This window comes from Hyaloscypha bicolor (assembly GCF_002865645.1).
Source record: "Hyaloscypha bicolor E unplaced genomic scaffold K444scaffold_39, whole genome shotgun sequence".
Classification (NCBI taxonomy): domain Eukaryota; kingdom Fungi; phylum Ascomycota; class Leotiomycetes; order Helotiales; family Hyaloscyphaceae; genus Hyaloscypha; species Hyaloscypha bicolor.
The window spans coordinates 397,122-424,673 of NW_020194541.1; the positions used below are offsets into that span (position 1 = coordinate 397,122).

Below are 27,552 nucleotides of genomic sequence, written 5' to 3' on the forward strand. Positions count from 1 at the left end.
TATTTTGATTAATTTATTAAATTTTATACTTTAGCTTATTTCTTACTAGCTTAATTATAATAATTTATTTAATATTATACTTTTATTTGTTATTTTTTAGTTTTATTAGGGGCGGTTTCGAATTAGCTTAATCTAGTAAAGGATTCTAAAAGTTTTTTTTATATAAAAGACTAGATATATCTTTATAATTTCCGATAGCTTTAAAAGAAAAAAATAACTATACTTTTCTAAAATTTTAAATAAGCTCTTTATTGAGTTCTCTAGCTTTTGGCTCGAATAATTAGATTTCTAGTATTTTATAATAACTTATATTTTATTTTCGACTTTGAAATTAATTAAATAATAATATTTATTAGCTTATATTATATATTATTTTTATATTATAATTTATATAATTGGTTTATTAATACCTTAACTTTATCTCTATTTAGCTTCTTTTTAGGCAAGCTAGCTTTAATAAAAGAGTTCTAGTTTAAAGAAATATAAGATTTATAGCCCTTTTTAGTTATAAATAAAAATTAGCTAATAGTTTTATATTAAAGAAAGACTTAATAATAATTAATTATAGTTATTTATTTGTTTTAATTATCTTAGTAATAATTAATATATAAATATAATTTCTAATTAAAATACTAATTCTTATATAAAATTCGCTTCAAAAATCGAATATAGATTAAAGTTTCTAATCTAATATAATTATTTTTAAAATGCCTATTTAGTATATTATATAAAGTAAAAATAAAAATACTAGTTATTTGGCTATAATTATATCTTATACGGGAATTATAATTAAATACTTAATTAAGTAATTTATAAAAATAGTAATTATATTATAACCTGCTTTATTTTCTAAATAATTCTTAAAGTTTATAATAATATATTACTAGAAATAATTAGAAACTAGAAGGAAATAAAGTAAACTAGGCTTTTTATTTCTTAATATATATAATCTTTTATAAGTATAGTAATTACTATAATATTAATTAATATTTTTATATATAAATAAATAGTAATATTATTCTTTAAATAATTAATAAAGCTTTATATATTTAAAGTATTTAAAAAGAAATTTATTATATATTTTATAAATTAAAGCAATTTATAAAAATAGTCTAAAGGTTATTTATTCTCTATAATATAAAAGAAGGCCGTTTTAAAATATTTAGATATTACTTTTAGCTTAAGTTATTATATATAGCTTTTCTAGATTTAGTAATATATAATTATTTTATAAGATCTTATTTACTAATTATAAGCTATTATATTTAGTAAAAGCAGTTATTATAAAGGCTATTAATAAAGCTTTTAAGAAAATTCTTTCTTTTTAAAGAATTATACCTTTAATAAAAATATACTTCTCTGAAAAGTCTTTAATATATACTTGATTTTTAAAATCAAATTCCGAATTAAATAAGCCGACTTTATAAAGTATTACTATAAGCTATAAATTATAAATAATTTCTGGATTAATTTTATTTTTAGAAAGAAATATTTAAATTTATAGCTTTTCCTTAACCTGGTCTTTAATATTTATTTTATTTTGTTTTTGTAATAAAGTATTTGCTTACTTATTTGATTTTTCAGAATAATATATAAGCTTAAAATAATAATAAAATAAAAACTTAGCTTATTTAGCTTATTAAGAGAAAAGCTTCTTAATAATTATAAAGTATTTTAAGGTATAATAATTAAAATAGACTTTAAAAAAAGTATTTTAAAGGCTTTTTAGCTTAGCTCTCTATTTCTTTAATACTTGTATTATAGCAAGTATTTCCTTATTATATATATTATAAATAAGCTTTATTAAAAGTATAGTTTTAAAAAATAAGCTATAAAATACTAAAGGCCTATTTTAAGATCTTATTAAAAGAATAGGCTAGTAATTACTTCTTTAAATATATTTGTTTCTATTATTATAAGTAAATCTAAATTATAGTATTATAAAACTAATATAGAAATTATAGCTTCCTTTAAATAATTAAAAGCCTTCTAATATTACTTAATTTATTTAAAGGAAATATTCTTTTTTATAAGTAAGATAAGAAATTTAATAATTTATTTATACTTTTTAATAAAGCATTTATAAAAGTTATAAAGGTAAAGAAAGAATTATATACTTTTAATTATTTTTGGAAATTACTAATTATATATTATTTTAACTTTATTAGAACTTATTTTAATATTAAATATAAAAATAATAAAGTTCAAGTACTTTATATATATAATCTTGAATTCCGATTTCTTAATATTTATTTAAAGGCTAGTTAAGTATAAATAATCTAATATTTTTCATATATATTATTTGCATTTTATTAAATTCTTTAAATAAATAAAAATATTATTAAGATATATTATATAAAAGTTATTTAAATACTTAAAAAGCATATTATTTATATAATATTAATATATAGCCGGGCTATTTATAAGGCCTTTCTAAAAAAAAAAATTATATTTACATATTTTATAATAAATATAAAATATTATTAGTTCCTAAAAGTTCGGATTTATAATTATATAATAGAAAGCTTAATAAATATCTAGTTTAATATGAATCTTGGTTTCAAATAATTAATTTGAAGTTTTATTAATAAGTAAAAGAAAATATTAATTCTTCTAAATAATATTATTTAAATAGTAGAAATTAATATAAAAGTATAAATCTCTATTTGCTTTTTTTTATAAAAAAAAACTAGTAAAATAAAGAAAGCTTAACTAGTTTTAGTAAAGCTTTTAACTAGATTATTTTCTAAAAAATGCTCGATTTTCTAAAGCTTTTAAATAAATTACTACCGAAAAGATTAATATTTAATACTTTTAGTTTCTTTTGGGCCTTGAATTTAAATCTTATAATTATATAATTTATAAAAAGAAAAAGTATTAGATTTCTTGAATTCTAAAAGTAATATTTTCTATAACTATTATAGCTTTATTTCTTCCGGTTATTAATTCTCTAAACCAGAAATAGCTTCTTTTTCTCGAGCTTTAACCTCTTTATTAATTTTATAAATAGAGATTTAACTAATAATATTCTTTTTTCTTTTAGCTATATAATTAAATATTATAGAAATAAAAATAACTAAATCTAGTATTTGCTTTTTATTAAGGATTTCTTTTTGCTTCTTTGGCTTTTACTTGAATATTATATTTTAATTAGGCTATAAAAGCTTCTTTTCTATAATATTATATAATTTTCTTTAATTAGTTTAAAAAAAGAAAAATTACTTGAAAATAATAGGTTTTTAAAAATAGCTTATAATAGTATTTTATTAATTAGTATCTTTTTAATACTTCTTATTAGATTACTTCTCTAATTATTATTAAGAAATATTAATAATATAATTAAATTATATAGATTTGGGCTTATTTTCTAGCTATATAAATCTATATATTTTATAATTAATTAGAATATTAATATATATAGCTTATTTTCTCTTAAAAATAATATTATAATTTTTAATATTTAAAATAATTATAGGTATTTTAATATTTTATTTATTAATTAGAAATAAAACTTTTATATATTTCTTAATAAATTTAGCTAACTTTTTATTAAAACCATTTATAATATAAAATAAAGAAAAAGGTTATAGTTTTATTTCTAAGATTTACTTTATAAGCTAAATAAGCTTTATATTAATAAAAATATAACTATTTACTCTAGTATTAATAAAAGAAAAAAACTTGATTTCTAATTTATTTATTTTAATAATATAGAATATTATAAGAGTGTTTTCTTTTATTAGATAAGTTAAGTTAATCTTTATTAAATTAATATTATAAGCCTCTAAAGTAAAGACTTTTTTTAGGAATACTTACTTTCCGGTTCTATATTAAAATTAGAGTTTAAATTCTTTAAGTACTTTACTAGAATAAGAATTAAATACTTTACTAAAATAGAAACTAGGCCCGGCTTAATTCTATAGAAAGCTATTTTAGTTTCTTTACTATATTTAAGTAAATAATATTTAATATAGTAGCCGAACTTGTTATAATTAAAGTACTTAATAACTAAAAAATCTTTAGTTTTTATAAAATATTATTTATACTTTTAAGAAAATATATATTTAATAAAAGTAATAAATATAAGCTTCTTGAATTTCTTTTTAGAAGTATAAAAGAATATAATACTAGAAGTAAACTTAAATAAACTAGTTTTTGTTTTCTTATATTTTTTGTAGTTTTTTTATATATAGCTTTAATTTATTAATTATTAATAATATTAATAAAAAAGTAATTATAATATATATATACCGACTTCTAAAGCTTTAATAAAAGCTTTTTATTTAGTTTATATTTAATATTTTAAAAACTAATATTACCTTTTATAAATAATTATAAGAAAAGAATATAAAACTTCTGAAATATTTAACTAAAATATATTTAAAGCTTATTAAAGTTATAGCAAGTATTCTATATTTTATTAGAATTAGAATATAGCTTCTTTAAATAAAAATATAGTTTTATTAGCTAATTATTTTTTATTTATATAAGAATTAGTTAAAGCAAGAGTATTACTTATAAGTTTATTAAAAATATAAATATTAGTATAGCTATTTCTTCGGGAGTCATATATATAGTTACGGGACTCGGGATACGGGATATAAGTAATGAGATATGGGTAATAATATATAGGATACGGGATATAGTTATATAATCTTATATCCCATAAATGACTCGACCGGTAGCTAGTCTCTATTAGGCTTAGTAGATTTAGGAATCGCATATTAATATTATAATATTATAATTCTTACTTCTGGATATTAATAACTTTACTAACTTTATATAAATAATATTTTATAACTATATAATAGTACTATATATTACTAGTAAACCAATACTAATTAGTTTATATATATAGATTAGAGAAGATTTTAGATTAGTTCTAAAAGCATTTAGTAGCCTAAAACAAATCTAATTCATTCTATATTAAAGGAGAGAACTACTTATTAACTTTATAAAAGTATTCGGTAGCCTATAGAGAAAATACCTAGCTTTTACTAATTAATAAGCGGTTAGCCATTTAACTATCTGTTAATTTAACTTCTATTATTCTTTAAAACTAACTTCTTTTAGTCCTAAGACTACCTTCTTAGAAACTATCTTTTCTATTTATATAATAACCGAATTTACGGAACTCTCTCCGGAATATATACCCTATATATGCCCTTAAAGCTCTTTAATTATAACTTTGATTTTTCTATTAAATCGAGCCCTTCGAACTTTAGATTCTCCCGGAATTATAATATTTTACTTCCTAAATTTCTTATTACAAATAAAAATTTTAAAAACGAAATATTTATTTTAATATTTTAATACTTTTATTACTGAATCCTTTCTATAAACCTACTATAGACTACCTTACCTTTAAACCTCTCTTATTATAAACCATATATATATACTAGGGAAAAACTAAACTCGGTTTAGTATAAATACTAATAAGAGAAAGAAGCTAATTAAGAAATAGGAAAATAGTATTAATCTAGTAACTATAATAAAGGATAATCTTTAGGAATATCTAATTATTAAGATATATTAGTATATCTTATATAGAAAGAGTAATAATAATCTATAGGATCTATTTCAGAATAACTTTAAGAACTTTAATATTATAGTATTTAGTCAAATTAGCTATATACTATTATAAAGTCTTTAAACCTAACTTTAGTATAATAGTATCTATATTAAATAGAACTATAAGAGCCTTACTATTACGTAATTCCTTATTAACCTTATCTAAGAGAAAATAAAACATATATAGAATAAAGCTAATATTATTAATAATAATCTAATTAGATTAGATCTTTTTTAGGGACCTATTATATTAGTTTATCTTACTCTAGATAGAACTAGATATAAGGGAACTAGATATTCTTAGTTAAAAAATCAAGCTATTTATCTATTTCCTCTAAATTAAAGCTATTTACTACTTTTACTTTTACTACTACTATTATTACTATCGAGCCCGAAAATTCATTAGTTAATATCTATTATTATTACTAGAAAGTTTATTAGGGAAATAGTAAAGATATCTTCCGAAATATAGAAATATAACGGAACTAATAATAGTTTTAATTATAAACTTACTATTTTTCTTAATATCTACTAATATATAGAGCTTCTAGAAAAGGTACTAGTAAAAGCTTTTCCTACTATATTAAAGGAACTAGTATAAGACTACTTTTATAATAACTAACTCTCTTAATATATATATAAAGAGGCCTATATAAATATTCGTAATTTCTTTAAAGGCCCCGGTTTCTATTATCGAAATTTAGATAAATAAAATAGTATTACTTTAGTAACTATAATAACTAAATACCCTAAAAAGACAATATTTGAGCTTATTTAAATACTAATTAATAACCTATATTAACTATAATATAGCCTTACTCCTGCCTTATAAAATATTAAATTCATATATAATAAAATTATTATTTCCTATTAAGGCTTACTAGTATACTAATATATAGTTTTAGACCCTTCTAATAAACTCGGCTAGCTTATTAATAAGCTCTAATTATCTATTACTACTTATAAGAAAAAGTAATAAATTAATATTAAAACCTATTTTACTAATTAGTAATACTATTTTTAAAACCCTTTAAGCTACTATTTGTCCGGAAATTATTAATATAGAACTAACCGTAACTTCGGAACCCGTAATAACTACTTCAAGCCCTATAATTATAATAATTATATTCCGAAATTGTATTTTATATATAAGAGACCCGAATACTGCTTATAGAAACATATACTAGAGAAATAAGAGGCTAAAAAGGCTCGATTTAAGAATAAAAACATCTATTAATTTAGATTCCGAAACTCCCGTAACTTTAATAAATGCTTTAATAATACCTATATATAGTATATTACTGGAATTAAAGTAGAAGAGAATAATAAAAGTAATAAAAACAAACTAGAGAATAATACTTTTAAAGCTTTACTAGCGGAAACGGATAAAGGAAAGAAATATTATTCAGATTCCTATTTTACTTTAGTTAAGAGCTTCTTAGCCGCTTCTACTACTCTTATTCTTACTATTCCTATAACTAATACTCTTATAAATAATCTTACTTCTCTTTCCCTTATATATTAGATAATAGGCGAAAACTATACCTTAAAGCCTATTAAATAAATAGAAGACACTTAGATATTTATAATTAATAGTATATTAAGATATAATAGTTACTACTTTTACGAAATTATAATTAATACCGGAGCCTCTAGATTCTTAATTACTAGTTCTAACTAATTCCAAGCTTTATAGTAAACTAATAATAATATTAAACTTAATGAAACTATTAAAGGTCAAGTTAATATCCAGTTTAGTATTAGATCTATATTCTTTATTAGATCTATAATAATAAGAATACTAATTAGGCAAGTATAATTTTATATTATACCTATAAAGACTCTATTTCTATTTAGCTTAGCTAATATAAACAAGCTAGAGGTCTACTTTAATAATTTTACTAATTATCTCGTTATCTTTACTAGATATTATATATCTATAATATAATGTTTTAAATACTCTTTCTTGCTTTGGAATACTATATTATAAAGTTTTATTTCCGAATTCTTTACTTATAACTCCTGCTTTTTTACAGAAATCGAATTATAATATTTATATTACTATTTTAGTTATTTATCTATTAGTAAGCTCCGAAATATATTAGAATAAGCGGGCTATAATATTAATATAGAGGCCCTTAAATACCTTATAAAGTATTATAAGTAATACCAGAAATTCGGATAATTACCGGAATAATTCAAGTTTAACCTAAAAAATAATATTAGCTTTAACTATTTTATTATTATTAATATTTTCTATATTTCTAATAAGTCTATATTTCATATTATTAATAAAGGCACTCGATATTAAGTCGGCTAATGGCTTTAAAATATTAGTATATTATATATTTGAAATACCCTAAAGTAATATTAGATTAATACTTATTTAGGCCTTCCTGATTAGATTATAGCAGATACCGGAAAGCAGTTTACTAGTAAGAAGTTCGCTCAGCTTATAAATACTATAGGAACTAAGATTCAAATTATTTCTATAGAAGCTTATAATTCAGTCGGAATTATAGAATACTATTATAGCCCGATTTAATATACTTACCTTATTATTATAGCTGAAATTAATAGAATTAATAAGAATACTATATTTCGAATAGCTTTTAAGGCTATTAATAATTTTGCAGAACTTAATAGTATTATTCTAATTCTTTTAGTTTATAGTACTTTATTCCGAATAATCGAATATAATACTCTATTATCTATTATATTATAGTAATTAGTAGTACTTAAGAAGGCAATAGTAGAAATTTAAAAGCTTTATACTAGATATCAAATTACAAATATCCTAAATATCCGAAATAGTTCTAGTATTACTAATATTTATGAATTTCTCCTGAATTCGGATATTCTTATATAATATAAAGGAAATACTAGTTAATCTAGTAATTAGGATAAGCTATATAAGCTTATAGTAATAGACGGGAAGTTTTATATACTAGCTTTACTATATAGTAATACTATCTTTCGTTTAATCTTTATAAAGCCCTTTTATATAGGGGATATTAAGGTTATTACTAATAACCCCGAATCTAAACCTATTCCCGAATTTTATAATAAAGCCGAAAATAATATAAGTATAATTTCTCTTGCTATTTCTGCTATTTCACTAAAGTATAGCAAAAAACGCCCTTATAAGAACCCGGATATTATAATATTCCTATAAGATAATAACTTATATAAGAATTCCTATCAAGTTAAAATTACTAGCCTTCTAGAAAAGAATATTTTTAAAATTATTTCCAGATCTCAAATACTAAAGGAAATATATATTTTTAACTCCCGGTTTATTAATAAGATTAAGAATAAGAATATAAAAAAAGAGTTTAAGAAATCGAGACTAGTTATCTAAGCTTATAATAATAGTAAGAAATATATAGTATTAATATAATTGCCTACTATTTAATATATTAGCCAGATAATTATCCTTAGTATTATTACTATAATAATAGATACTATAAAATTATATTTATATAATATCTCGCAAGCTTATATCTAATTAATAATTTTACTTAACTATAATTTTTATATTAACTCACCTTATAAGCTTACTAGAAAGCCAAATCTAAAGAATAATTCTATTCTAAAGATTATAAAACTACTATATAGTATACCGGAAGCTAGAAACTACTAGTTTAAGACTTACTATTCCTATTATATTAAAGAGCTTTCTATAAAATAGTTAACTTATAACCCTTGCCTTCTTTATAGTAAGTAACTCTTTGGAATTATTAGCCTTTAAATTAATAATACCTTATTTATTAGAACTAATAATTTTATAAAGGCAGAATAACTAAAGCTCTAAGAAACTAAGTTCTTGGCTAAGGAATATAGATGCCTTACTTTTAACTATAATCTCAAATTTAATAGAGGTATTATCTATATAAATACTACTGGAATTACTCTTATAAAGAAATATTAGTATAAAAACCTCTAAACCATTTCTATAAAGAATACTATTACTATAAATAATAAGGGTACTATTTATTAAGATCTTTTTATTAAGGACTAATATATTACCTAATATACTAGAGAAGTATATATTATATTAGTCTATTAACTAGAAGCTTTATATAACCTATTAATTATTACTTAAGCTATTAAACTATTAGAAACTAATATTAAGGTATTTAATAAGTGCATTTAATAGTAAATTAAGAATACTACTAGAGGACTGAGATTTATAAAACTAGTAAAAGAGTTCTTATATTTAATTACTCTTATAGATACTTTGTTTATAAATAATTGAAATCTCTTTTCCTAAATCAGATATATTCTAGTTCTAGTAAATAGAATCAGATATACTAATATTATCTACTAGTTCTCTACTAAATATAAGAAAGTTACTAGAAGTATTCTAGCTTCGAAACTATATAGTATGGCTTATGGTTTTAATATAAGTGCTTTAGTTAAATCTATAATTAATAGAATACTAGAAATGGAACTATTACTAGTTATCTATACGGATTCGAAATTATTATATAAATATCTTATTAAATTGGGTACTATTTGAAAGAAATACCTAATAATTAATATAATATATTTTTACTAGATATATAAATAATAAGAGATTATAGAAATCAAATGAATTAAAAGAGAATTAAATCCTGCTAACTCTATAACGAAATTAAAGCTATTAAATACCCTCAAATACCTAATTAATATAAATATAATTTAATTAGATATAGAGAAATAAATCGAATATAAATAGGGCAGGAAATATATATATATAAGATAGGAATATGAGATAGAAAATATATATAGATATACGGAAGGTTTATAGGAAATCTGGTACTAGGCCAGATTAGGAAATTAGTATATAATTAGAGGGAAATACTATTTTTCGCCTTTTTAGAAAGGTTCTAGTATTAGTATAGCTATTCCTTCGGGAGTCACGTGCATAGTCACGGGACTCGGAATACGGGATATGGGTAATGGGATATGGGTAATAAAATATGAGATATGGGATATAGTTATATAACCTCGTATCCTATAAATAACTCGACTAGTAGCTAGTTCCTATTAGGCTTAGTAAATTTAGGGATTACATATTAATATTATAATACTATAATTCTTATTTCTAGATATTAATAACTTTACTAACTTTATATAAACGGCATTCTATAACTATATAATAGTACTCTATATTACTAGTAAATCAATAATAAATAATCTTGAGATTTTTTAAGAAATATAAATTAGTATTTCCTTATAACTTATTCTTAATCTAAACTAGCTAATTATTAAAGATAATATAATTTCTAGTAAAAAGAATTAAATTTAAGAGCTTAATAACTTTAATATTTCTAAAGTAAATATAAGATATAAGGAATTCTAAATAAAAATAAGAATAAAATAGTTCGAGAGATTTTAAAGAAAAGTTCGAAAAAGTAAAGATAATAGAAATAATAAAAGCAAATAAAGTAAAGGTAATTAAAGTTATTATAAATTAATTTATTATAATTATATAATATTTAGTATTCTTTTCGAGTTTAGTATTATAAAGCTTAATATTATTAAAAATGCCCTTATTATTATAATAGGCATTTTTATATATAAGAGTCTTTTAAATATTTTTCTAATAGCTAGTTATAATAATATTAATATTCTCAAATAAGAGAATAGGCTTTCTGGCTCATTTATATAGTTCTTTAATAATAATAAGGTTCTCGATATATAAAAGCTTTATAATAAAAATAAAGAGCTTTATTTTTATAAATTTATTTACGAATTTTTTAGAAATATTAATATAGTATTAGTTTAGAAAAAGCCGCTAATAAAATAACCTGAATTAGTAAAAGCTTTAAAAGCCTTATTTAAAGCCTTAGTAGAAATTAATATAATTTCGGGTTATATATAATATTTTAGGAAATTAATTTTTTATATTTTTTCTTTATTATATTCTTTCTAATAATCTTATTACTAGTATATATATAAGGCTTATAAGATTATAAGATAAGGCTTAAGGATAATAATTAGATTACTGGCCTATAAATGCCTATTATTTTAGAATTTAATTTAAAAGTAGCCTTTATATAAGATTCTTCGATTTTCGGATTTTTAAAAGAACTTTTAATATATTACTAATATATATTTATAAAAATTTAAAGATTTAATTCTTTTAAGGGTTTTAAAGCTTTTTGCTTTTATTATTTTAGAGCCTATTATTTGTATTTCTGAGGTTCTATTATCTTAATAGTATTTATATTTCTAATAGTTCTAAATTAATTTATTTGAAATTCTTTATAAAATTAAGGAAAATAAGCTTTAAATACTATTATAAATATAGTATTTAGGGCTTAGAAAGTAGAGTAAAAGATTTCTTATAAAGATAATTTAAAACTAAAAAAGAAATAACTAAAATATATATTATTATATAACTAGAAAATAACCAGATATAAGTAATGAAATATAAGTAATAAAATATAAATAATAAAATATAAGTAATTATATTAGTTAATAAGATTAAAAGCTAAATTATAATACTATTAAATTTGCCTTTTATAATTATATAATATTTAAAAGAATCTTTTAATCTCTTCTTATTATTACAAGTAATATAAATTTAAAAAAATTCGGTTTTATAAATATATATTAAATTTGCTTTTAGATTTACTTTACTTTTCTCTAATTCCTTTAGCTTCTTGCTTTAGTATAGATTTATTTCTCTAACTTTAGTTTTATTATTAATTTGCTTTATTACTTTAGTAATATTATTAAGTAATATAAGAAAATTAGAATATTATTATAAAAAAAGAAAAAAAGAAGAAAAAGGTATATATAAGGCAAAGATTAAAGAATAAAGAGATTTATTAATTAAATATATTAATAAAAGAAGATATTATAAACTAAGTTTAAATTATTAGAGAATATATTATAAATATTATTTTTCTGCTTATTTATATTTTTATTACTTTTTTTACTATTTTTAATAAAAGAAAGCTTTAATAATAATATTATATATTAAAATTAAAGATATTTTTAAAAAGAGGTTAGGGTTTAGACTAAGATTAAAGCTAGTATAGCTATATTTTTATTATTTACTTTTAAGATATAAAAATATATATTTAATATAATTATTTAAACCCGAATAAATTTATAATAAATAATATCTGAAAATAAAAATATTAGTATTTAATAGCCTTAAATTAAATGTATTTAAATATTAAAAATATTTTTTTAAATATTATAATTATAAAAATAAAAATAAAAATATTCTTTATTTTATTAACTTATAAAAGCTAAGATATATTAATAATAATTAAACTATACTCGACTTATATAATTAGCTAATTTATTTTATTAATTATAAATATTTCGAAATAGCTTAAATTTTCTTAAATCTTTATATATAGCTTATTATATAAACTTTTATATCTTTATATTTAGTAATATTATAATTATAATTTTTAAATAAGAAAAATTCCCTTATTTTAGTATATATAATTATATTTATTTCTTATTTTTTTTAAATATATAATTATTAAATTAGAGAGACTTAAAAATTCTAAATAATACTTTTTTTTTAAAAAATATATATTTTTAATAAATAATAAAAGTAAATATAGAATTATAAAATAATATAATTATTTCGTATTAATACTTTTTTTTATAAAACTATAACTTTATTTTATCTTTACTTTAAAACCTTTATTTTTCTTTTATATTTTTTCGACTTTATTATTAATACTAAAAGCTTTTACTTTTTACTAATACTTTTTTTATTAATATCTTTATTAATACCTTTATTAATACCTTTATTAATACCTTTATTAATATTAAAAGCTAGTATCTAATTACTTTATAACCTTTCCTTTTTTGAATTTATTTTTCTTTAATTCCTTTATTAATAATATTAAAAGCTAGTATTTAATTATTATTTCCGAATTACTTTTATTTAGAACTCTTCTATTATAAGTCTTTAATTTACTTATTCTTTAAAAAGCTAAATTTTAGATTTCTTCTTTCTTTCTCTAATATCTCCTTCTTTTCTTTTCTAATACCTCTTATATCTTTGGGCCCTTTAAAAATATCTTTTTTTAAACTTTTAAAAAAGAGACTAACTTCTATTTAGATTCTTTTAAACTTTAGTACCTCTTTTTCTTTTTTAATATTTCCTATATCTTTAGGCCCTTTAAAAATACCCTTTTTTAAATTTCTAAAAAAGAGACTAACTTCTATTTAAATTTCTTTAAACTTTAATACCTCTTTTTCTTTTCTAATATTTCTTATATCTTTAGGCTTTTTAAAAATATTCTCTCTTAAATTTTTAAAAAAGAGGCTAACTTTTATTTAGATTTCTCTAAACTTTAATATCTTTTTCCCTTTTCTAATATCTCTTATATTTTCAAATTCTTTAAAAGTACCTTCTTTTAAACTTCTAAAAAGAGGCTATCTTCTATTTAGATGTCTTTTTTTCTTTTTTAATATCTCTTTTCCTTCTTTAATATTTATAAAAGCCTTTGGGCTATTACTAAATGCCTTTATTCTTTATTTTAGAATATATACTAATATATTTTTATAGAAAATTGCCTTTCTTTTTCTAATCTCGACTTCTTTAATATATATTTTTTGGGTTATTTAAATGTCTTTTTATTTGCTTTTATAAAATATATACTAATTCTTTTAATTTTTCTTATTTTTCTTATAACTTTAATTTTAATAAGCCTTTTCTTTATATATATATCTAGTTAGTACTAGTTCTTATAACTTATAATTAAGCTTTTTATTTATTTAATAATCGGGTATTTTATTTTACTTTTATTTTATATATTTTTATATATTTTATTTTTCTTTTATAATAAATTAAAACTCAAATAATATTTATTTTAAATACTTATACTTTTAAATATAAAAGTATTTTAGGAATTATAATATTTATTATAAGTAATTTGATTTATTCTTTTTTTATAAAGCAAATTACTACTTTAAGTTTATATAAAAGTTCTAATTATTTCTCGAATTAAAATATAAAACTTTTTATTTCTATTAAATTAAATATAAGAAATAGCAAGTATCTTTAAACTAGATTATAATACTAATTAAGTACTAAAACTTTCTTTATATCTTATAAGATATTACTTATAACTCGAGATATATTATATTTAATAAGGCTCTAATATTTAATAATTTTATAAAATAATAAAATATATTAGTATTATAATTTAGGAAAGTTTAATTTTATAATTTTATTTATTATTTATAAGATTTTCTAGCTAATAAATTTTAATTAATAGCTAAGAAACTTATTAGTTACTTTATTTAAAGTTTCTAAAAACGGAAAGTTATTTTAATAAAGACTTAGTATTAAAAAATAAACTTAATTAATTAATTTAAATAAAGAATTTATAGTAAGAGTTTTTATATATAAATAATTTTATATAATAAACTCAAGTTCTTGTTTCTAGTTATATAAGTAATATTATATAATAAACTCTTTCTGGCTTATTAAAATAATTCTTATTTCTAGTTATATAAATTATAATATATAATAAACTTAAACTTTTTGAATTATTTTTTAAAAGAATTAGTAAGCTTTTCTAAATAAATTTATTAAGGCCTTGGTTTTTAAAGATATTAATTTAGCCTTTTTACTTTTTCCTTAAATAATAATTTGGCTTTTAAGAATTATATATAAATATTGAAATAAATAAGACAATATATTATATATATTTACTTAAATAAATTAAAATAAAACTTATAAAAATTTTATAATAAAATTTATAATACTAGCCGATAAAAACTTTAATAATCTTAATAAGACTTGAATTATAAGCCTAGTTCTCGAACTTTTTATTTAATTTAAAGATTAAATAATTTATAATAAATTACTTATTATAAAATATATTATATTTTTTTCTTAAAAAGTATTAAATATTAGTAATAATCCGAAAGCCCTAAGCTCTTGAGATTCTTTATAAGTTTCGGGCTTTAAGGCTTTTCTATAACTAGCTAATTATATAAAATCATATAATTATCCGAGTTTAGTATTAATATAAAGTAATTAGTAATATTATATATATAAATATAATATAGTTTTTAATATAATTAGTCTAATATATTATATATTTATATATAAATACTTGTAATTTTATTATTATAATATAATATATTCTTAATATAAAGATTTTTTTATAACTTCTTTTTTTAGTAATAAGAAAATACTATTAATATATAAATTCTTTAAATATAAGTTATAATATAGAAATAAATTAGACTTTTAGAAGCCTTCTTTATATTAAAGGTATAATATATAACGCGATTTAGGTATTGAACTTAAAAGGCAAAGAATTATAAAGGCTATAATAATTATAAGATTATATAAACTTGAATGAATTTAAATATTATAAAAGTATTAAATTATATAAAAACTAATTAACGAATATTATTTTAAAGCATTAATTATAAATTTCAAATATATATATATTTTCGTAAGAAAATTAAAATTAAAATAATACTAAGCTAATTATAAGATATAAAAAAAGCGTATTAAATATTAAGCTTATTTTTTTCTTAATTATCTTTAATTTCAGTAAATATTTCTATATAATTTATTAGATCTTATATAATAGATTTATTTGAAAGAAGTAAATTTAATTAATCTAGAAAGTTTTATAATTATAATTAAACTTTTATTTAATATAATAAGTAAAATACTAATAATAGTTCAAGTGCCTTAAATTTTACTTGCAAAGCTAAAAATATTATTATTTATTAATTCTTTATATTTAATAAGAAAGAGAGTAATATATTTATATCTTTTATATATTTATTATTATAAAGTAATATTTATATAATTTATAAGATTAATTATAGCCTTTTTTATTTGAGAAAAAAATAATAAAATTAAAGAAAAATCTAATAGCCTATTATTATTATTATTACTACTATTAGAATTAGCTTTAGTAATACTTTTTATAGTATTTTTTATATTATTTTATAACTTTTAGAAATTAGTAAATCTAGAAGAATTCTGGTATATATAAATTAATTAAATTTAAAAATAAAAAGAATTTATAAAAAAATAAAGAATAAGAGCTAGAATTAAAAAAAGGAATTATATATATATTTTTAATTACTTACTAATATATTAGATCCCTTCTTGTTTTTAAAGTCTTATATTTATATTAGTAAATAGTACTTTTCTGGGCTTTCTAAGCCTCTTTAATTTATTATTTAATCTCTTTAAGTTATTATATTTTTTTAAGTATTTTCTAGCTTTTTATAAGTAATTTCAAAATAAAAATCTTTATATAAAGTCTTATTCAAGTATAAAATAAGAAATTTTTTTTAAATATTTTCAGAGTTTAAATATATATTATAACGAGAAAAATTAAAGATAATTTAAATAAAATTTAGTAAGATTATAAGTTTCTGGGCTCTTTTATTATTAGAACTAGTATTTTATACTAGTTTATTTATATTATTAATAAATTAATAATAGCGGATAAGTTTACTAATATAAAGAAAGAAATAAAGAAATAATTACTAAGAAATTATATTAGAAATGTTACCCCCTGTTCGTTAATACGAGCGATTAGTTAATTGGACCTAAGCAAGGAGCCCGATTCGCTAATAAAAGAGCCCGATTTTAAAATAATTTATAACTTTTTAATAAAGGATAAAGGCCAAAGTTTAATTAAATAAAAAGGATTAATACTTATAAGAGACTTAAATAATTTTTTCTTAGATTAAATTCTATTAAAGATTAAAAGATATATATAATTTTATATTTTGAAATTAAAATTATAATAAAAAGGGTTTAGAGTTCTAATAAAAGGCTAAAGCTAATATTATTTAATTAATATAATTAACTTAACTATTTCTAATAATTTGCATTAATAGGATTTTAATAATTTATGGGGTTTAAAATATTTTAGTATTTTAAAAATTTGCTCGTATTCGATCTCGTATTTATAAACCGGAGTTCGCTTAAGCAAGTGATTAAGCAATCGGGGCCCGCGATTGGGCAATGGGGACCCCGATTGACTAATCACTCGTATTAACGAATAGGGGGGAACAGAAAGAATAAAAAAAACTCGATTACTTATTTTAAATTAAAAGCCATTTATTAAAAAATATTTATTAGAATTTATATAAAAAATTTAATAAAAGAAATAAAAGAAAACTTATTATTAATTTCTTTAAAAAATTAAAAGATTCTTTATTTAACTCTTTAATTCTTTATATTATTAAATACCTACTTATAAAAAACTAGTTATAAAACTATAATTTATAATTTTATAAAACTAGATCCGGCTATATTTTAATTTATAAGACTTTAAAGGGCTCTAAATAATTTATTACTAGTATAAGAAGCTATAGCCTAAAGAGTAGCCTAAATAACTCTTGCATTTATAGCCTGTTAAGCTTATATAATAATATAAATATTATTAGAAAAGTAATTAAATTAAATAATATAGCTTATAATAAAAAGAAATATAAAAGAAAGTAATTATAAAGCTATTAAAATAAAAGAAGCCTAAAGCAAAATATAAATTATATTTAGTAACTATATAATAATAGTAATAAATACAATAAATATAATAAATATTTCTAAAAGAAAAAATATAAAATAAAAATATTAAAAAGAGCTAAAAATCTAAAATATTTCAAATATAAAAAAAATAAAAATAAATACAAACGAAATTTCAGAGCTATAAGGTTTAAGCTTACTAGTATTATTACTTTAGGCAAATAAAGCTATAGCCTTTATATTATATTTATTATTAGTAAATTAATAAAACTAGTAATATTAGATATTATTATACTAGTATTTAATTATAAGGCATATATTATTAGAGCAAGTTTTAGGAAATAATAATATTATTTTAAAAAGAAATAAGAATTTAAGAATATAAAATATTTATATAATAAAAGAATTTAATAATTCTATTAATACTACTTTTAAAAGTAAGAAAGGAATTTTAAAAATAATATATTTAATAATAAATAATATTTATATTAATATATCTAGTTATTTTATAATTAGCTTATATAATTACCTTATATTATTAAAAGTATTACTAATAAAGAGCCATTTCTAAATAAAGTTTTAAATTATTAAGAATTATATAAGTATTTTTCCGGCTTATATATTATTTATATATTTTATATTTATTAAAATAATTTACCTGAGAACTTTATTTTATATAATAATAATATTATATTTACTAATTAATTTCTCGAATTCTTTTAATATTAATAGCTACCCTAAAGCTATATATATTCGGACTATATATTAAAGTTAGTAATAAGCTTAAATATATAATTAATTACTATTTTTATTAATATCTCTTATATAAATATTAGCTATATTTATATTATAAAATATAAGCTTTTAATAATATTATTTTAGTATTTCTCTTAATAGAAACTTATTAATATTTATATTAGTATATAAGTAAACTATTTATATAAAGCTATATAAAGTTATATTATTTATTTTAAACTAAATAATTATTAAGAATTATATTATAAAGCAATTCTAGTATTATATCTTATTTAAAGGCCCTATATATAGTTTAAATAGCTTACTAGCTATTATATTAGACTTAAATTTGTTTTTTCTAATTTTATAAATATTTTATAAGTTTATAAACTTATATATCTTATTCTGAATTCGTTATATATAAAGTACTAGTAAAATAATCCGGTCTTATAAATATTGGTAATTATAACTTCTAATATAGGCCAATTTCTGAAAATAATTCTATATATATTAATTAAAATTAGTTATATAATTCGGTATTATAATACTAAATCTAATAGCCTTAATAAAAAGTAATATAATTATTAATACTCGATACTTCCTTTTAATAATAAAAAGAATAAGAGGCAAATATAGGGAAACGAAATTACTTATATATTACTAGTATAACTAATTCTTTTAAAGCTTTTATTACTAGAATTCAATCTGCTAATTCTTAGTACTTTTTCCAGAAATAAAGTAATTCTTTATATATATAACTAATAAATTAGCTATTCGCAAGAATATAAAGTGCGCTTTAATAATAAAAAGAAGTTTAGAGCCTTAATTAGCTTTAAAGAAATAAGGGCAATAGCTTATTTAAGTATAAATCTAAAGATATTATTATATAATTAAATAAGTAATCTCATTAAAGATTTTAATAATACTATATAAATAAATATAAATATAAATATATATCTCGATCTCAAATAATAATAGCTTATTATATTTATTAATTAACTAAATCTAATTTAGTACAAATATAATATATTCTCTTTTCTTAAATTATATTTATTGCATTTATAATATAATTGCCTCGAGATTAAGAAGTTATAATATTATATATAAGCTCTTTTTATAAATAATAAAATATATTAATAAATAAGGCTCTAATTTTCTAAACTAGAGCAAAACTATAAAGTATAAAAAGACTAATTAAATTACTAGTAAACCTTATTAACGGAAATATATATATAAATACTACCGTTTATAATTTGTAATTCGCTTATTATTTAGCTTACTTTATAGTATTACAAATAATTATTTGTTTGCTACTTGCTTGTCTATTATAATTATATAATAAATAAAACCAAGTTTTATATATATATAAATAACTTTAGTAATTAAAGCTATATAGCCGCAATTCTTAAGATTCTTTAGTATTTCCTTATTTATATTTTTTAAATAATATAGAATTGCAATCTATATATAAAGAAAAGGCATACTTGCTATTTAAATATATCTTTAAATGTTTTATTCTTATAATTACTATTAAATCATACCTGAATTAACTGAGATTTTATATAAATCTCTTAATTTATTTGCAATTTCTTTTTAATTAATATTTATACGAGTTCATTTAATAATAGCTTTATAATATAATAATAGATTTATAAAAAGTTATAGTTTTATTTTAATAAAATTCATTAAGTTATTTAATAGAAATTAAGTTCAGGGCACGCTTTATTATTACAATATACTTTTTAGTAATATAAGTACTAAATTACTCGAGTAACCGTACTCCCACGTGATTTTATTAATTAATTACCAAAAAAAAAGTAATTAGCTGGCTTCTTAGTTAGTTTAATAGTTTAATTTTCTTATTTCTAATCTCGGAAATATTAAGGAAATTATTAGATCCTATTAATTATATTATTCTAGAAGGGCTTATAGCCTGTAATTACCTGACCACAGTAATTTGTAATAAATACTCAATTTTATATTATACTACCCGGCCCAATTTTGGTGCGATTTTACGCGGTAGTATGGGTTCTCACTTCGTTAATTAGACAAGCAATCAGCCTTACTATTGTTGTGTTATCCAAGCCGAAAGTCACGTGTGGGTGCTATACCCTCTAATTAGGAATTCTGCCTTGGGAGGTGCGGGGCGCCAGTGCGAAAATCAAAAAATCAGAAAATCACTTTTCGCTTCTCGGATTTGTTCGCTAGCTAGCTGTGGGCCTCAGTAGGTTGGGGGGTATGGGCGGTTGGCCAGTGGATTCTTCTAGCTGGCACTGACTAAATACGCGCCCGAGTATATAGTTTGATTCTACTGCCCATTGGAAAAGCTACCTGCTGGCCAGGTTGCTTGACAATGTCGCACGTCGATCCCCTTATACTGGCCTGTAAACAAGCTCATAAAGCCCGCGAATCTCTTCCCTCAGTTCTCCAATCCCTACCCTATCTAGCGGACCTTCCCCGCTTGCTGCCCGTCTCAGCACGAGATCGAGGAGCGCGGGGGGGATCGCATTGTTGTGAGACCTCAAGTTGGGCTCGCATCTCTCGCAGCCAGAATCGTCCTCGCAGTCATCTGGGTAGCCGAGCAAGCGTCCAATCCTCTCTATCAGCCGAATCACAGCCTGGGTGAGAACGATGATCTGCAAATTTGGGTCCTGTGGTATCGACACCTCGTCCGTATGAAGGAACGAGATTGAGAAGAGGGTGATCGGGCAATGTGTGGCGAGCAACGCGGCCCGGATGGCGGCGAAGGCGTCTCGACAAAAGTAGATGAGATTGGCGTGGCAGGAAAGCAGCAGAAGACTCGTGGGCATGTCAAGAAGGGCACTGGCACCGTGAGACGGGTCATGAACCACGGTTAGCTCGGAACTGCCGTCGGACTGGCTTGCTAGTCGCGGCTGCCGACTTGCCGCCTCGGACACGGGGCCCCTCGGATCCTCGCTGTCCATCCCATCGGCCGGGCTCAGCAGGCTGGTAGTGCTCGGCTTGGGGTGCTCGTGCGAGCAGTACATGGCGTCGTGGGTCGGCCCCGTAAACCCGAGAATCTCGACCAGGAGCCGGTGGTATGTCTGCAGGCCGTGCATCATGAAGACCACGGCGTCGGAGAGAGAGGTATGGGTCCCGCCCGGTGGTGTAGCCAAGCCCGGGTGGATGTTCGCATCCTTGCTTGCCATCGACCCCACGACGCCCAATTGTCGGTACAGTTCCAGATTCAGGTTCGACAACTCCTGAGTTGATTCCTGGCGCATCGGCGGGAAGCGGCTGTAAGCATTGACTGTTGCCGTATCGACTGCCGTGCCTTCGTCGGTGAGAGTGGTGAGAGTTGGGATGGATTGGGCCAAGGACAGATCCAAGATTGGGTCGAGATAGTATTCTGGTGGCATATCCAACGACTCATCCTCGGGGGTGGTATCCTGGAGAGCAATGTCAAAGAACTCCAGATACTGCACGCCTTGCAGCGTTGGATCAGGCGTATCGTCGAGGTCATGCCCCGACCAAGTGTCGCCGTTCGGGGTGAAGCCCCCAGAGGCCGTGTGAGATGTACTGGGCAAAGTTGGTGAGCGTGTTGGTTGGGGTGGGTTGGGGCTAGCTGTGCTTCCCCGCTGGTCCTTGTCTGTTCTCTTGGGCCTGCCCATGCGCACCGATAAATCGATGATGCATGTTGCACCCGCTTTCTGACACCTCTCGCAAGGAGCCCTAAGGTTTGGGGATCGTATGCACCGCAGCTTCTGGCCCTTGCACCGGTCGCACGCCAGCTGATGGGGTCGTTCTCTTCTTGGAGGTTTTACAATTCCCGGCCCAGGTTTGAATTCCGAAAAGCAGCTGCCGGTGGAAGGGTCTGCACGCAGCATGCTTGGTGTGATAGAGTTCCGGAAGTAAGACGGGAGAAGACAGGACAGGTAATTGATTAAGTAACTTTTCTCTTTTCTCATCCTGGGGCCGTGCCCAAACCCCTTTAGCCTGCGGCGCTGTAAACCTGCGGCGCTGTCTGTGAGCCTGCGGCGCTGTCTGTAAGCCTGCAGCGCTGTGAGCCTGCGGCGCTGTTTGTAAGCCTGCAGCGCTGTTTGTAAGCCTGCAGCGCAGTAAGCCTGCGGCCGCTGTTCGGGCCCTAACTTTGCTCTATGTAGCTTTTCAGATTGTCCTGACTATCCTCCGCGCAGTTTTCGTCCGATACGTATGCAACTTCGTAAGGATACTGAAAACGCAGTTATTATATGGATTCCGGAATTTCGGAAGAAACGGAGCAAACGCTACAGTTTTATACTATTGCGAAATTCAAACGTTACATCGCGATCATTCGAATTGCGAAATCTACCAATCAGACGTTAGTTACTCTCGCCGTCGCATTAGCTAGCTAGTTGCCGGACGACATATTCTGCGCTAGGCATGAGCGTCCTGTTCTTGCTGGGAAAACTTACGGCCATCTAGTTCAGGGCCTCTGGGGCTCCTGATTCTCTGAATCCCATCGTAGACGCTCCAAATTAGGAGTAAATGTAAAATCTCTAAGATGAAGCAGAAGAAGATTATAACAGGTTTTTTGACTCGGGAGCCTGAGCTCTTATGATGTTCACTAGCCTGATGTTCGCTGGATAGAAGAGGCTTATTCTCCATGTCATTATTCTCCATAGCTTCAAATTGATAATAAGAGAACATATAATCTAGATAATCTTGTTCCAAAGAGTATTTGCGATATTTCGAAGCAAACTGACTGATACGTCGGGTTTCATTGATGTTCCACACGAGAAGAGAAAGGATGGGTCGGAACACGCCGATTGATGGCTCGGCACGTAAAAAGCAATATCTCGTTCCGCTACGGACGAACGATTTACAGAATGGGATTTTGTTGCAACACGGGCAGGGGATCCATGCTGATAAGTGCAGTTATATTTTTAGCCTCTTGCCCTTGTAGGGCTATTTGGGTAATTTACCCGAGGTGCGCTATGTACCACTTCCTTGCCAACAGCGGATAAAAACGGCCCAGCAATATAGCCAGTCAGGTGTAGAAGCTCCTTGTTTTGGAGCGTCGTCCAGCCTGCTCAGGTGGTTATCTGTGCATGAGATGTTGGTTCTCCTTGCAAATGTGTATTTTTGGTTCTCTGTGCATGAGATTTACAGTAAAACCTCGCTATAAGGATACTCGATATAAGAATATCCTCGATATAAGGATACTACCTTAGGATTCCAATAAAAATTAGCCCTGAGCTAAGGATATCCTCACTATAAGGATTATCCTTATGATTCTTTATCCCAGCCTTAATTTTTTGGTGTATTATCCTTATAATCGTGCACGTGATAGGCTAATTTACCGCTCCTGTCAGGCCTTCAGGCACCAGTAAAACCGCATTCTAAGCATTAATCTCACTGCTCCAGAGCCTTTACAGCCTATTACCCACCCACCCACTGATCCTATGGCCCGCCCACCGATTCTATGGCTCCCTAATAGCCTAAAAAGAGGCGCAGAGCGATAAAAATATTTGCACGTAATCCTCGATATAAGGATACCTCGCATTATCCTTAGTTTTTGGGGACAATTTCGGTATCCTTATAGCGAGGTTTACTGTATTAGGTCTCTACGCATAAAATGTTGGTTTTCTGTACATGTGAGTTTTTGGAGTATGCCAAGAACACGCGGTGGTTGATGTGTGACCCCCGATACACCAATACGAGCGACTTGGGAATCGGACGCTACGATTGGGTAATGGGAGGTCCTTTACGAATCGGGGACCCCGATTCCCAATCGCTCGATATTTGGGTATCGGAGTTGAAGGAGCTGAATTCCCCTTACTTACTAGCTTATTTAGCCCTATATTCTTTACTTTACCACACCTCATATTTTAATACTATAGGTTCTAGTTTAATTTATTAATTTAAGATATTAAAGGGAGTAATAATAGGGGTAATAGGGGTAAAGACACTTCTCCAGAGCTCCTAAATATGTATGGGGCCTCTGCTCCCTTACTACCTAGACACAGTTTATAGCACAAGCACCAACTTTCCAAGCATAACCACTGATTTTTTATACCTCTCAATTAATTACCTTACTTCCAATATATCTCTTTCAGCCCTTCGTTCATCCCCATCCCCACGTACACCTCGTCACTGACGTTGATAGGACCAATAGGAGCCTCCCCCGGCGGTCCCCACTGCGCTCCCGAGCTTTCCACCAACGGGCTGCCTTCCGTGGCGAGGTCCCGCCCTCCCCGCGAATCCCCTGTCGGCCAATCGACGCTGCAATGAAACACGGGTGCGGAGCATTTTTTGGAGCCTACGTTGTACAGCACGCCGCCCCGGCCCACGTTTGGCAGGGCGGAAGGGCGGAGTGACTTTCCCAACCCCACGGTCTGCAGCAGTGTGTCAAATGATTTAGCTTGATTTGATCATCGCCTCTACGAAGGCGCGCGGCTTTAAAAACCGTCCGTTAGAAAGCGTAGTGAGGCTAAAATAAGGTTTAAGCTAGCCCATATCCGGTATCGCTTCAGGCGCACCTTACGAAATCGGGTATCACGCCACTTGGTAAGCGAAGCGGCACGAGCCGAAGGCGCTAGAACCTACTCGATTTTCTAGTAATTCCTCGCCACCTTATAAATTATATTGTTATAAATAAAATAGCTAAGAATAAGCCGTCTTACAAATAAATGCTTTGAAATTAGGGGGCTATTACTAATCAGACACTTATTAAAGAATCTTCTAGATTCTAGAGGATTTATATATAAATAAGTGATTTCCCTCAAGTTACTTTCTTCTCTCCTTACTTCATATATAAATATCTCAATAACTATAGCTCCAATTAAGAAGCTTTCGACTATAAACCTACTTACATTTACTCGATGTATTCGAAAATATCTCAATAATAGTCTATTAACCTTAATATCCTTTAAAATAAGGAGGATTTTGAGCTAGAACCACTTTTAAGACAAGCTTTTATCTTTAAGCTTGGCTATATAAAAAAGACTCTAGACCCTCCTAAAGCTAATTCAGAGAACCTTAATAATTGTCGAACGGTTACTATATTATGCCTATTTAAGGGCTATAAGTAAGTAGTATATATTTTTAATTTAATTTAATTATAAAATAACTAATATATTTTTAGTAAAAAATTTATAAAGTAAAGAATCAGAAAACCGACAAGTAATTATAAGAGCCATTATCTTAATAATTATAAGTCAGTTAATATAAATGCTATATTAAGGGCAATAAGCTTTATAAGTAATTAATATTAATTTTTAAAATAATAATTAATAGTTTTTATAGCTATTTCTTAAAACTCAAATTAAATGTCTATTATTAAATCCTTTAGTAAAGCTACTAGTTAAACTAGTAAAGGCTTTACTATAGTTCACTTTAAAAGATTATTATTAGACTTTATAATTAATAATAATATTTCTTTTAAAGCTATTATTACTTCGAGCTTTAAAAAGCTATTTTAATATTTAAACTAGTAATTCTTATTTAAAAATTACTTATATTAATATATAACTAAATCTTTATATAATAAAGTATTGCCTTTATATTCTAAATTACTTATAAATAAGCTTACTTTAAAATATAATAATAATAATAATCTTATAAAAGAAGAATTATTAGATAATATCTTATTAAATAGTACTTTTTCTATTACTTTAGATACTTGAATAATTATAGATTAGAAGGCTTATTTGAGAATTATTATATAAGTTATTTTTATTATTAATATAGCTATTATTTCGGGAATTATATACTTAGTTACTATAATAGAAATTTGATTATTATATAGATTTCGGACTATATATAGGTATTAGATATATGGGTAAAGGTAAAGAGAATAGGAAGCTAAATAAGTAGAAGTAATAATCTTAAGACTCTTAATACTAGTAATAAAATAATACAAATAGTTAAATATAAGGGGCTTTCTAAAGATTAATATATTGAGAAAACTAATTATATATATAGATAGAAGTCTTATATAACTCCTTAAACTAGTACTAGTATATCTAGAAAGCAGAATATATAATAGCAGTTACGGAATAAGAGAGAAAAAACCCTATTATATAGCTTTCCTCTATTATTTGTAATTATTTCCTGATTATAGTAAAGAAAATACTAAGCCTATATAAGTATTAAATTTATTAGAATCTAGAAACTTAAAGAGTTTCTAAAGAAACCTATCGCCTATACTTTTAAGATTCTTCTTACTTCTTCTATTTCTCTATTTTCTTTTAAGAAAAGAATATAAATATAGTAATAATAGTTATAATAGAATTATATATATTTTTTATAATTAGTAGAAGCTTGTAATAAAAGAAAAAAGCTATATTCCAGTAGCTATAAAGAAATAATATTAGTTATATTCCTTCTAGTATTTGAAATATCTAATTCTTTTCTTCTTTTCTTCCTAAATAAATATTTAAATATAGTATTCTTATTTTCCGGTTCTTTATATATCCTTAATTTTCTTGTTTCCCTTTCTAAAGATACTATTATCTCTAATATAATAGAGCCAAATATCTTGCATTTTAGCCTTCCTCTTAGTTTTATTTAATATTTTATCTAATTCCCTTACTTCTTTTATAATAGTATTATCTTTATATAGATTATTCGTAAATTACCTTTATATAACTATTTCCAAAAGAGGAAAACCCTATAATAAATATTAAATAAATTTCTCTACTATAAAAAGGCCTTTTCTTCTTATTTCTAATAATTTCCTCCTTTTTCTAATAATAACCTTAACCTCCTTTATCCTTTATTTATATTCGGCCTTTATATTTATCTATTATTATATCTGT

The 27,552-nt window shown here is 23.9% G+C and overlaps 2 protein-coding genes across 2 annotated transcripts; one reads left to right on the forward strand and one right to left on the reverse strand.

The window, feature by feature from the left end:
- Positions 1 to 8,479: 8,479 nt before the first annotated feature.
- On the forward strand, positions 8,480 to 8,932 carry K444DRAFT_521322 (uncharacterized protein; the record flags this gene model as incomplete). Its single annotated transcript, XM_024874120.1, has 2 exons — positions 8,480 to 8,657; positions 8,748 to 8,932. Coding segments are annotated over 2 exons (363 nt in total), but the record flags the coding sequence as incomplete, so codon positions are not given.
- Positions 8,933 to 20,991: 12,059 nt separating this feature from the next.
- On the reverse strand, positions 20,992 to 22,661 carry K444DRAFT_609182 (uncharacterized protein). The gene has a single exon (XM_024879529.1). It carries the CDS (start codon positions 22,420 to 22,422, stop codon positions 21,163 to 21,165), a length of 1,260 nt encoding a protein of 419 aa, XP_024741121.1. The 5' UTR covers positions 22,423 to 22,661; the 3' UTR covers positions 20,992 to 21,162.
- Between the last annotated feature and the right edge of the window lie 4,891 nt (positions 22,662 to 27,552).